The sequence below is a fragment of the Rhinatrema bivittatum genome, chromosome 8 (assembly GCF_901001135.1).
Source record: "Rhinatrema bivittatum chromosome 8, aRhiBiv1.1, whole genome shotgun sequence".
NCBI lineage: Eukaryota > Metazoa > Chordata > Amphibia > Gymnophiona > Rhinatrematidae > Rhinatrema > Rhinatrema bivittatum.
Window position 1 is genome coordinate 167,727,359 of NC_042622.1, and position 13,844 is coordinate 167,741,202.

Consider the following 13,844-nt stretch of genomic DNA (forward strand, 5'->3'; position numbering starts at 1 on the left):
ACTCCATTGTGATGAATGAGCTCAGTGATGGGAGGAGTGAGTGAGACTCTATCGTGGTAAATGAGCTCAGTGATGGGAGGAGTGAGTGAGACTCCATCGTGGTAGTGGGGAGGAGTGAGTGAGGCTCTGTTGTAGTTAGTTCAGTGATGGGAGGAGTGAGACTCCATTGTGGTGAGTGAGCTCAGTGATGGGAGGAGTGAGTGTGACTTCATCGTGGTAAATGAGCTCAGTGATGGGAGGAGAGAGTGAGACTCCATCGTGGTGAGCGAGCTCAGTGATAGAAGGAGTAATGAGCCAGGGCCATCCCAGACTGTGTGATGTACCCCCCCCTCTGCCTGCCCGCATAATTCCCTGGCTCTGTACACAACTTCTCCACATCCTTAAAAGAAATGACCTGACTTACAAACAATTGTAAATCTTTAACCAGCTTTAATCACAGCAATCATATCCCTGTAAATTACAGCATTTCCTGTCTTAGTGAGAGGGCTGGAATGTTTCAGGTTTAGCAGCCATCAGAGAATAATGTGACGATTTATGTGCGACAACTGATCTTTTGGGGAAAATGACTGTAGAATTGTAACTTCAAGCCTCATCAGTAAGCGTGTTGAGGACATGCAGAAGAAGAAGAAACACTTTGGAAACAAGGCTCTGAATTCTTCCCGGTTAGATATCGTGACAGGTATTGAGTATCAGCTCTGATATTAAATACAATATCCTGTGAATTATTCAATAAAAAATATCAATAACAAAAAAGAACCAATATCCCGAGAGAAGGTCAGCCTGGTTCAAATTGCTCATGTGCCTGGAATTTGCTCTCGGTGCTGGTTCCCCTCCAGCTCAAGCCCCAGACACTGAGTCCTGCTGGAATAATAGTCACAGCCCCTTGCTAGATGCAGGTGTTCATGTCTTGTAGCACTATAGAAAGGATTACTAGTAACAGGAGTAATAGTTCCTACATCAAATTCTCATGGACAGTACAAGAGGGGCCCTTCAATCAGCACTGCCTCACACAGGTGAATTTAAATTTAAATCTGGAGCAGCGCAACACCTCCAATGATAGTTTTTCTAAAATACAACGCCCTCTCTGCACTGAGGGGTAATAATGAATGGCTTCATTTGCAAGGGATTTTACATGTGAGGGTGCTAAGCAGGACCCACAATTTTACAAGCCCATTTTTTTGAGTGCAGAAGGCCTTGCTGCATCGGAAGTAGCATTTGCACATAAAAGATGTGCATATAACGGCACGTAAAAATGTGCTGAATGCACCTGATTGCATGGGCCCCCCCTGTGTTATTAGACATTTGCAGAAACAGTGCCCTGTGCAGAGAGCGTGTTCCGGCATATAGCTGCTCTCAGGGCTCCTCTAGTGAGCAGGATACATGTTCTTTGCTAATCCTGATTGCTGGAAAGTAAGGTATTGACTTCCACTGGTCTATGCTGAGGTTGAGCTACGCGTTGAAGGGTTCCTGGTTTTGTTTCTTCTTTGACTTTGTGTGTGTGTGTATCAAATCTTCTGATAAGCCCTGATAGGACATCTAATGACCAGCCCTGAAGTCTGAGCCGCGAATCCCTGCCACTAAGCACCCAGAAAGCTTCTCTTAAGCTTAACTCTTCAGAAGCGGCAGCACTATTCTGCCATCCGTCGTGTTTGCTGCACCTGCAGCACAGGGCTTGGAGAAAGAAAAGGAAGAGAAGTGATTTAGGACCGTCCAGTGTGTTGGGTGGTGACAAGCTGGCCTGTGGGATTACTGCTTAGCAACCTTCTCTCCCAAACACACACAGCCTGGCTCCAGGGAGGAAGCCCTTCTAACCGCTTGGCTTGTCTGTTAACATTAAATTACCACTCATTTACAATACTGCATGGAAGATACAAGGGGAACTCTCTCTCTCTCAGTACTGGTGACTAGAATAAAAGTAAGTAAAGCGCGCACTGCAGACCCCCAGAACCAAACCAAATTTTCCCTTGAAGCCTTTGACTGAACGTTTTCCCCTGCACTAGCGTGGCAACAGCTCCAAGGCTGCATCCAGAGGTCGGGACGTTCTGGAGCTCAGGCAGGTGGCACGGCACAGCAGAGTTAAAGCATCAGGGACACATGGACATTCATGGTAAAAGACAGAATATCAAAGGTCTATAAATAAATACGTACAATAATAATTCATGACAAATGAAAGGAGCGGGGAGTTTCTTAGTCTTTAGACGGAAGCCAAGCAGCACCGGACTTTGCTACTGCTCGCATGAATTGTTTAGAGAGCACTTCCCAGAGGCTTGCACTGAAACACTGCTTTATGCTCAGAGCGCATGCATCATTCCCAGGGGCTCCCACTGAAACACTGCTTTATACTCAGAGCGCATGCATCATTCCCAGGGCTCCCACTGAAACACTGCTTTATGCGCAGTGCACGTGTGCTATTCCCAGGGGCTGCCACTGAAACACTGCTTTATGCGCAGTGCACGTGCGCTATTCCCAGGGGCTCCCACTGAAACACTGCTTTATGCGCAGTGCACGTGTGCTATTCCCAGGGGCTCCCACTGAAACACTGCTTTATGCGCAGTGCACATGCGCTATTCCCAGGGCTCCCACTGAAACACTGCTTTATGCGCAGTGCACATGTGCTATTCCCAGGGGCTCCCACTGAAGCACTGCTTTATGCGCAGTGCACATGTGCTATTCCCAGGGGCTCCCACTGAAACACTGCTTTATGCGCAGTGCACATGCGCTATTCCCAGGGCTCCCACTGAAACACTGCTTTATGCGCAGTGCACATGTGCTATTCCCAGGGGCTCCCACTGAAGCACTGCTTTATGCGCAGTGCACATGTGCTATTCCCAGGGGCTCCCACTGAAACACTGCTTTATGCGCAGTGCACGTGTGCTATTCCCAGGGCTCCCACTGAAGCACTGCTTTCTGCGCAGTGCACATGTGCTATTCCCAGGGGCTCCCACTGAAACACTGCTTTATGCGCAGTGCACATGTGCTATTCCCAGGGCTCCCACTGAAACACTGCTTTATGCACAGTGCACATGTGCTATTCCCAGGGGCTCCCACTGAAACACTGCTTTATGCGCAGTGCACGTGTGCTATTCCCAGGGGCTCCCACTGAAACACTGCTTTATGCGCAGTGCACGTGTGCTATTCCCAGGGGCTCCCACTGAAACACTGCTTTATGCGCAGTGCACGTGTGCTATTCCCAGGGCTCCCACTGAAGCACTGCTTTATGCGCAGTGCACATGTGCTATTCCCAGGGCTCCCACTGAAGCACTGCTTTATGCGCAGTGCACGTGTGCTATTCTCAGCGGTAGCCTTACAGCCCTGGCACAGTCTGAGTTGAGTCAAAAAATCCCTGCATGGGTTTTTCAACCAAACTGGGGGACTGTGTAATGGAGATTTAGCTCTCCTGCTTTGGAAATGATTGTTATGTCATCGTGTCCCCAATGGGGTCAGGTGTTGGGGCTTTTACCCCCCCTGTATTGTACAAGCTCTCAACCTCAGCCAAAAGATCAAGAAGTGATTGCCCTTGGCTCACAGCCCAGACCCTGCGCTTGGGTTTCAGTGGCCAATAAATCTGTGCAGAAATCATGAAAGTGATGAGGGCTTCTCAGCCAGTGAGTACTGTAACATGGTCAGAGATGATTCAGCGATGAAGTTGCTTTGTGACATCACAAACCTTACAAAACAAACAGAATCAAGACAAATGAGCTCAGTGTGATGGTGTCCTCGCCACATTTCTAGGGTTCTGACATTTGCTTGCCTACGTGCTAATCGCGCCTCTTTGCTCTGCCTCTGTTTCAGAGTGAAAGATGGCCCTCTGGCAAGGGGAGACAGAACAGGCTCTTCCAGCCAGCGACGGTAAGAACGTTGTGGTGGTGGACGAGGGCAGGGGCCTCAGCCAGAGACGGGACGCTGTCTGGAAAAAGGCCTTCTTTGAGAAGGTGCAGCAGAGGGGGATAAATCTGCAGCAGAAGATGCTGGAGGAGATGAAGGTGAGGAAGGAGAAGGAGAAGGGAGCCGCCCAAGACGCCAGAGCCATGAGCTGGCTGAACGAGGACAAACTAACCATAGACACCAGGGTTTATTTGCTGGAGAAGCTGATGCCCACTCTCATATCAGGGATAGAAAAGCTGTCGATGGAAGTGGAGAAAAGGAATCTGTTGGCAGAGGACGTTGGCCAGTCTCAGTTCAACCCTATTAATTTTCTGGGCCAGTACCTGATGAAGAACAACCCTCGGGCCGATGTGCGTACCGAGCCATCTCCATATGAGAGAGGAATGAAGCAGGTGCTGCAAAGCCTCAGTTCTAAGACAGCCAAGGAAAAGCTGAGCAGGTAAGTCCTGCACTCGGGGGGGTCTTTAGGTCACGTGCTGGAAGGCATTAGAAAGAGGTACAGCCCAGGCAGACTTCTCTTTCTCACATGCATGCCAGGCGGAGATACTCTCTTTTCTCTACTTTCTACCTTTCAGGCACCACCGAGTTCCTGTTGGTGCCGTTTTTTTGCGAGCTGAAGGAAGCAGGTGGTGCTGTTTTGTAGATGGCAGTTACCTAGTGGCCGTGACCGTCCCCTCCTACAGCCCTGGGGAAGGAGCAGCTCATTAACAAGCTCACTAACGAGCTGCCGGAAGGCAGTCCCAATTAAACTTCCTTCTTGGGGGTCAGTTTCTTGTCAGCTCCTGCATGGCAAAAACTTTCCTTTTCTTTTTCATTTGCTGTGGAGGTTTTTTTTGGTTTTTTTTCTGTGGAGGAGGGTTTGTTTCACGCTGAAAGGCAAAGCTTAAAACAAACATAAACGTGTTCTTTCGGATGGGAAACGACACAAAACACAACAATGAATGTCGGCAAGGTTTTTGATGTCATTTCAAACAATTGCACCGCCCCCTACAGAGCACCTGGGCCAGCAGCTCCTGGTGCTTTCATAGGTCAAACAGCCAGCAGTGCCGGCGGGATCACTGGATGTGGGAGGATGGTGAGGACATTGCAAGGACAGAGACAGCGGGACCCAGACGTGAGAGCGGGAGGAAGGTCGCTTAGAGCAGGGAGCAGTGTGGGATGGAGAATGAGTCAAAGAATGAGAACATCCGAGGGAAGGGCCTGCTGAGAAGCACCGCACACCATTATAGCTTATGATAAACAACTGCCCTGGGAAGTTCAGTCAGCAGTTTATAATAATCCCCCATTCTGGGCCATCAGCACACACAGCGCCCCTTGTCAACTAGCAGGTACTTGGTGAATCACCGGTGCTTTGCCTGTGTTCAGGGAGAGGTTGGGGAGAAGATGCCCCACCAAGTCCAGAGGTTGCTGTGGCTGTGGTTCTCTGTGGAGGGTTGCCAGAACCCTCCATGAGCTCAGATACACTGAGTTATTGGGTGGTCCTGATTAACGTCGGTATGTAAAAACATTAAATACATAAATTAATAAATAATGTAACAATAGAACAGGTGAAAGCCCAACGTACAATATTCACAAACATCAAAGAGGAAGGGCAAAAAAAAAGGCTTCTTAGTTGTCCATATTTTTACTAATTGTCATGGTTTATTCACCTTTTAAATGTAGCATCAAATATTCCAAATTTCCAAATTCAACACTGATTACACACGGTCCCCCAACACAGACTGTGTTTCATGGGAAACCGCGTCGGGAGGGACCAAATGTCTAGATCAAAACAAAAGACGTGTTAATATTCTTGTAAGGGGACAACAAATGCACCAAAAGCACACAAACAAGGATATGAATAAGCAGCGACTTACCAAGAGATCTGTGAAAGGGTACAGAGATGTAGAAAATTGGTTTAAATGTCTTTAAATTCTAAAAACAAAAATAAGAATTAAAAAATGTAATTGAGTTTAAAAAATGAAATGCAACGCCACAAAAATGAATAAACTTACCAACAGAACTGGCTGTTTTTAACACAGGATGAATCATCAAGAAAGAAAAGATTAAAGGCTAGATTTAAATGCACTTTCTTCACAGTACAAATGGCGCCAAACCAGAATCACATGATGCCTGTTGGCTGTCGGATTGGGACTGCCCAGAAAAATGACATGGAATAGGTGTAATCTATCAAAGGAGATTTTGGTGATTCCCACAGGCTTGGAGACAAACCAGTCTGATTCCAGCCTTTCTTAAATAGTATATCTTTATTATAGTTTCACACATGCACAGCAGTAGAGTGTCTTCCCTTCAGAACAATGTACTCGCGTTACCTACACTTCAGTACTGCTTCCCTCAGTACTCACTCTCTGCTCAGCTTCATCTCAGCTCAGTGTTTGGACAGTGTTATGTTACAGGAGCTTCCTTCCTCCTGGAGACCTGAGCCTGGTCTGCTTATCCCCACCTGGATCCCAGCTCTTATTTTCCAGTCTCTTTTACGCCCTCTGAGCCCCACCTGCCCCACAAGATCTCACCCTCACAGCATATTCTCCTTAGTGGATTTAAGGTGGACCAGGTGTCCATCCTGGTCCTGCACAGGTAAACAGGGGAACTCTTGGGGCATAATCTCATATACCCCTCCCCTCAGCTCGGACCCATCATACCTACTCCCTCCTGGAACCTATTCCAGGAGACTCCAAGACATCCCATTCCCCTTCCTCTGGCTTCCCACCAGCCTTGCTTGGGGACGGGGAACTAGGGACATGTTCACACCCATCTCTTAGGGTTACACTCGACAGCGTCACAGCCACTACCTAGTATGCTGTTCACACAGTGCATATTCCCAGTCCTTTAACTGAGTCCTTTGCTGCCTGAGGGTTCAAATTCCACCCCGATGGACCAACTGGGGAACCACAAGTGCTGGTTCCTCTATAACCAGCAGCACCCTCTTCTTGGCATCTGGTATCTCTGATGTAAAGCCCTCCTTGGTTCCTCTGTATCCTCAGTTGCTGGTGACTCCATAGCACCATCCTCTGGTCTCTCCTCAGTTTCCATCTCTGAATACTCTGGCCACACACCCACACTGGTCACTGGGCCCTCTGCAGCTTCACTCGCTGGGGTCTCCGCAGCGCCACCCTCTGGACTCTCCATGGCATCTCTCGCTTGCCTTTCCATGCCTTCTCTCTCTGGGCTTCTCAGAGGAGTTGTCTCTGGACTCCTAGTAGTGTGTTTGGGCACCCTATAGGTTCTTCCTCAGGATGTCCTGTAGCGCCAACTTCCAACTTCTCAATACTTACACCTCCTGAACAGTCTGTGTTGTCCTCTCCAAGGCTCTCTGTGACCCCTCTCTCAGGGTTATTTACTGGCCCTTCAAGGGGCTTCTCACAGGAGCAGTCTCTGGATTCCCGATAATGTTTGGGCACCCCACAGGGTCTTCCCCAGGACCACTTGTAGTACTATCCTCTGGCTAATCAGTATTGCAGCCTGCTGGCCACTCTGTAGTGCCCCCTCCTGGGCACTCTGTGTTGCCACTTCTTGACAAAGCCATGAGGTTCCACTCTAAATAGAAGTTGACTGTTACGCGTGTCGCCTGCAGCAGCCCCGCGGCGCAGCCCTCTCACATGTTCAGACGGACTCCAGCTCCTTTTTTCAGACGGACTCCAGCTCCTCTTTTCAGACGGACTCCAGCTCCTCTTCACTGGCGGTGGTGGGCTGCCAGCTCTGACCTCGGGTTCCCTCCAGTGCCTCCGGCCCTGCCACGCTACCCAGTGTTGCCAGCCAAGATGTCCCTGTTCGTCAGGCCTCTCCGCATGGCCCGCAGAGAGATGCCGCCATCAGCGCCACGCCCCTTCCTGGGCGCACGCAAACGCATCAGTGATTCTTTTAAGGGGTCCACGGCAGGAACCTGGCCACGGACCCCAATGCTGACGTGAGACTCTTCAGCGTATAAAAGCTCAGGCTTCTTTCCATAGCGTTGCCTTTGCAACAGGTCTCCTCATACTCCGAGTACTCGTTGCTGATCCTAGAATCGTCTCATCGTTGTGTTCCTGTTTTCCTGTGGTTCCCAGTTCCTGTTCTCCTTGCTCCTGTTTCGTCTATGTGTTGGATTGACTCTTTGGATTTGACCACCGCTACGCCTGACTACTCTTCAGCTTCTCTCCAGCCCCAGACCTCCGCTACGCCTGACTACTCTTCAGCTTCTCTCCAGTCCCGGACCTCCACTATGCCTGACTACTCTTCAGCTTCTCTCCAGTCCCGGACCTCCACTACGCCTAACTACTCTTCAGCTTCTCTCCAGCCCCGGACCTCCGCTACGCCTGACTACTCTTCAGCTTCTCTCCAGCACCGGACCTCCGCTATGCCTGACCACGTCTGCCTTCTCCATGCCCTGACCGCTGCCTTGTTTGACTACGCCTGCCTTCTCCGTGCCCTGACCCTTTCTTTAAACGACTATGCTACAGACTTTCCTGTGTCTAGAGTTTTACGTTGCTTGCCTCAACTTCCACTCGCCGCCGGCTCTGATCTTAGCCTATCAGTGACACCTCCTCTCGCCTAACCTCTGGACGTGGACTTACAAGGCTTAGGCCTTCCTTTGCTTGAGCGCCTCCAGTTATTCATTGTTATTTTGGCGCCTGAGTTCCAGTACCGAATCCAGTCCAGGATAGGACTACGCCATCTACCAGCTGCTGTTTCTGGGCTGAATCACATCTCATCTCTAGCTAACCTTGAGGCCCACCTAAGTCCTGCCAGCCCCGGCACCCAAAGGCTTAACCCAAGGGGAATGAGGGCTGGTATAGGTGAAGTTCCAGCGGCCTCTAGCTTCAGCCCACTCCACCTGCTGATGGTGGGGACCCGTAGGTCCTTGCCTACAGGTTGCGTCAACCCCACCTCAGCCCAAGGGTCCACCTCTGACAAATCATTGACAACAGCTCAGTGTGCTTCCTGGTTCCATTTTTGCTCAGCCCAGGCCCACTGACTCCTTGCAAGACTCTCTTGTAACTTCCTATCTCCTTCCTGGAGATTCTGGATCAGTGCTTGCCAGCTTCCTTCAGTTGTGCTCTCAGACTTCTGCATTCTGATGCTGCAGTACCCTGGCTGGTCCATTCTGGGTTTTCTCATTGCTGCACACCTTCCCTGCAGAGTGGCTTGCTTGCTGGAAGAGGACCCTACCCTGTTTCCATTCACCGCCCTCACAGCCCACTCTGGCAGCTATTCCAAGGCCATACCCTATTCAGCACAGCCCTACTGCAACAGTGTTCCTTCCTCTTTTCTTTTATCAAGGCAAAAAAAAAGTAAAAAGAAAAAAAAGCCTGCATAACCAATATTCACTAAATCATGTTTAATTCCCTTTCTACCTCTAGCTGGGCTTCTCCTGTTTGCCGGTACAAACCTACCATTTCCTGGCTGTCCCTGCAACCAGGCCCACTCACAGTTTCCTCTCTACTTGAAACTTTTAAACTTTGTTTTCTTTTCTTCATTGCAGCTTCTGAGCCACACCCTTTTACACAAGCTACTGTGCTCTGTGCACCCCGTGCTCCATACTTTGTTTTAGAGTCACAGGCCCCCTGTGTTGTGAACCACAGATCCTCTTCACAATTCTTTCTTTACTCCAAACAGACCCTTTCTTGGAGGCTGGGTTTCTTTTTTTTGTACAAAGCTTTAGATAAAATCCCATGCATGACACCATATGTGGGAACGAGAGGTGATACCCACAGGCCTGGAGACCAACTAGTCTGAGTCCAGCCTTTCTTAAAACTGTATATCTTTATTACAGCTTCACTCATGCACAACAGTAGACTGTCTTCCCTTCAGAACAGTTCAGTTCTGCTTCCCTCAGTACTTACGGGTCAGCTTTGTCTCAGCTTAGTTTTTCGACAGTGTTATGTTAAAGGAGCTGCCTTCCTCTTGGAGACCTGGGTCTGATCTGCTTATCGTCACCTGGATCCCAGCTCTTATTCCCCAGTCTCTGGTTATGCCCTCTGAGCCCCACCTGCCCCACAGGATCCCATCCACAGAGCATACTCTCATTAGTGGATTTAAGGTGAACGAGGTGTCTAACCTGGTCCTGTACAGGTAAATAGGGGAACATAAGAACATAAGAAAATGCCATACTGGGTCAGACCAAGGGTCCATCAAGCCCAGCATCCTGTTTCCAACAGTGGCCAATCCAGGCTATAAGAACCTGGCAAGTACCCAAAAACTAAGTCTATTCCATGTTACCATTGCTAATGGCAGTGGCTATTCTTTAAGTGAACTTAATAGCAGGTAATGGACTTCTCCTCCAAGAACTTATCCAATCCTTTTTTAAACACAGCTATACTAACTGCACTAACCACAACCTCTGGCAACAAATTCCAGAGTTTAATTTTGCGTTGAGTAAAAAAGAACTTTCTCCGATTAGTTTTAAATGTGCCCCATGCTAACTTCATGGAGTGCCCCCTAGTCTTTCTACTATCCGAAAGAGTAAATAACCGATTCACATCTACCCGTTCTAGACCTCTCATGATTTTAAACACCTCTATCATATCCTCCCTCAGTCGTCTCTTCTCCAAGCTGAAAAGTCCTAACCTCTTTAGTCTTTCCTCATAGGGGAGTTGTTCCATTCCCCTTATCATTTTGGTAGCCCTTCTCTGCACCTTCTCCATCGCAATTATATCTTTTTTGAGATGCGGCGACCAGAATTGTACACAGTATTCAAGGTGCGGTTTCACCATGGAGCGATACAGAGGCATTATGACATTTTCCGTTTTATTCACCATTCCCTTTCTAATAATTCCCAACATTCTGTTTGCTTTTTTGACTGCCGCAGCACACTGTACCGACGATTTCAATGTGTTATCCACTATGACACCTAGATCTCTTTCTTGGGTTGTAGCACCTAATACGGAACCCAACATTGTGTAATTATAGCATGGGTTATTTTTCCCTATATGCATCACCTTGCATTTATCCACATTAAATTTCATCTGCTATTTGGATGCCCAATTTTCCAGTCTCACAAGGTCTTCCTGCAATTTATCACAATCCGCTTGTGATTTAACTACTCTGAACAATTTTGTGTCATCTGCAAATTTGATTATCTCACTCGTCGTATTTCTTTCCAGATCATTTATAAATATATTGAAAAGTAAGGGTCCCAATACAGATCCCTGAGGCACTCCACTGTCCACTCCCTTCCACTGAGAAAATTGTCCATTTAATCCTACTCTCTGTTTCCTGTCTTTTAGCCAGTTTGCAATCCACGAAAGGACATCGCCACCTATCCCATGACTTTTTACTTTTCCTAGAAGCCTCTCATGAGGAACTTTGTCAAACGCCTTTTGAAAATCCAAGTATACTATATCTACCGGTTCACCTTTATCCACATGTTTATTAACTCCTTCAAAAAAGTGAAGCAGATTTGTGAGGCAAGACTTGCCCTGGGTAAAGCCATGCTGAGTTTGTTCCATTAAACCATGTCTTTCTATATGTTCTGTGATTTTGATGTTTAGAACACTTTCCACTATTTTTCCTGGCACTGAAGTCAGGCTAACCAGTCTGTAGTTTCCCGGATCACCCCTAGAGCCCTTTTTAAATATTGGGGTTACATTTGCTATCCTCCAGTCTTCAGGTACAATGGATGATTTTAATGATAAGTTACAAATTTTTACTAATAGGTCTGAAATTTCATTTTTTAGTTCCTTCAGAACTCTGGGGTGTATACCATCCGGTCCGGGTGATTTACTACTCTTCAGTTTGTCAATCAGGCCTACCACATCTTCTAGGTTCACCGTGATTTGATTTAGTCCATCTGAATCATTACCCATGAAAACCTTCTCCATTATGGGTACCTCCCCAACATCCTCTTCAGTAAACACCGAAGCAAAGAAATCATTTAATCTTTCCGCGATGGCCTTATCTTCTCTAAGTGCCCCTTTAACCCCTTGATCATCTAACGGTCCAACTGACTCCCTCACAGGCTTTCTGCTTCGGATATATTTTAAAATGTTTTTACTGTGAATTTTTGCCTCTACAGCCAACTTCTTTTCAAATTCTCTCTTAGCCTGTCTTATCAATGTCTTACATTTAACTTGCCAATATTTATGCTTTATCCTATTTTCTTTTATTGGATCCTTCTTCCAATTTTTGAATGAAGATCTTTTGGCTAAAATAGCTTCTTTCACCTCCCCTTTTAACCATGCCGGTAATCGTTTTGCCTTCTTTCCACCTTTCTTAATGTGTGGAATACATCTGGACTGTGCTTCTAGAATGGTATTTTTTAACAATGACCACGCCTCTTGGACATTTTTTACTTTTGTAGCTGCTCCTTTCAGTTTTTTTCTAACAATTTTTCTCATTTTATCAAAGTTTCCCTTTTGAAAGTTTAGCACGAGAGCCTTGGATTTGCACACTGTTCCTTTTCCAGTCATTAAATCAACTTTGATCATATTTGATCAAATTTGATCATATTTGATCATATTTGATCAAATATCCCTGCTAACGCCATAAAACCGCTACAGATGCTGCAAAACGCTGCAGCAAGGATCTTAACCAAGTCCAACAAAAGAGACCACATCTCACCCATCTTAAAAAGCCTACACTGGCTCCCCATCAAATTCAGAATACTTTCAAAGTGCTCTCAGTAACCCACAAGGCACTACACAACTTGGCACCACTCGAGCTCAAAAACCCTCTCCATTTCCACACCTCTACCAGACCAGTGAGACAAGCCTACAGAAACAACCTTCATATCCCTCCGATGAAGTCAGCATTAAGTAAAAGAGCCTTCTCCACAGCTGGTCCTAAACTCTGGAACACTCTCCCGTCAGAACTCAGATCAGTGCAATGGTCCACGACATTTAAAAAAAGACTCAAGACTTGGTTATTCCACAAAGCTTTCCCATAAGATCAAACTGCGGAATATCCCTGCCATTGATCCCTTCCGTGGTAACCCTCTAGAAATCACATGAACTTTGGCAGTCTAATATCAAAACCTAAATTTATACCTATCACCTGTCTATTTAGCCTACATTAGGCACCGTATCTTTGAATTATGTTATTAACCCCATATATCTTAATCCAAGTTATTTCGACCTGTTCATTGTAAGACATTCACTTGTCACTGTTATTGTTCAGAATGTAAACCGAATTGATCAGTAATTCTGTTATTGGAAAGTCGGTATATAAAAATGCTAAATAAATAAATAAATAAATAAATATTATGATCACTATTGCCAAGTGGCCCCACCACCGTTACCTCTCTCACCAAATCCTGTGCTCCACTGAGAATTAGATCTAAAATTGCTCCTTCTCTCGTCGGTTCCTGAACCAATTGCTCCATAAAGCTATCATTTATTCCATCCAGGAAAGTTATCTCTCTAGCGTGACCTGATGATACATTTACCCAGTCAATATTGGGGTAATTGAAGACTCCCATTATTACTGCACTACCAATTTGGTTAGCTTCCCTAATTTCTCTTAACATTTCACTGTCCGTCTCACCATCTTGACCAGGTGGACGGTAGTATACCCCTATCACTATAGTCTTCCCCGACACACAAGGGATTTCTACCCATAAAGATTCAATTTTGTATTTAGTCTCATGCAGGATGTTTATCCTGTTGGACTCTATGCCATCCCGGACATAAAGCGCCACACCTCCTCCCGAGTGCTCCTCTCTGTCAATGCGATATAATTTGTACCCCGGTATAGCACTGTCCCATTGGTTATCCTCTTTTCACCATGTCTCTGAGATGCCAATTAAATCTATGTCATCATTCACTGCTATACATTCTAATTCTCCCATCTTACTTCTTAGACTTCTGGCATTAGCATACAAACATTTCAAAGTTTGTTTTTTGTTTGTATTTTCATTCTGCTTTTTAATTGATAGGGATAAGTTAGAATTTTTTAGCTCAGGTGAGTTTTTAGTTACAGGCACTTGAACTACTTTTCTAATTATTGGAACCTCACTGTCGGGATGCCCTAATTCTAATGCATCA

General features: G+C 46.6%; 1 protein-coding gene across 2 annotated transcripts in view; it reads left to right on the plus strand.

Annotated features, from left to right (window-relative positions):
- Nucleotides 1-1,797: 1,797 nt before the first annotated feature.
- EFCAB5 (EF-hand calcium binding domain 5) overlaps nt 1,798-13,844 on the plus strand; it is a 106,404-nt gene continuing 94,357 nt past the window's right edge. The window contains exons 1-2 of one of the 2 annotated variants that reach the window (XM_029613459.1): nt 1,798-1,915; nt 3,793-4,324. In XM_029613459.1, coding sequence (XP_029469319.1) covers nt 3,801-4,324 — 524 coding nt within the window. In that variant the 5' untranslated portion in view covers nt 1,798-1,915; nt 3,793-3,800. Of the gene's footprint in view, nt 1,916-3,721; nt 4,325-13,844 lie in introns of those variants that run through there. The other variant, XM_029613460.1, reaches the window with a different exon arrangement.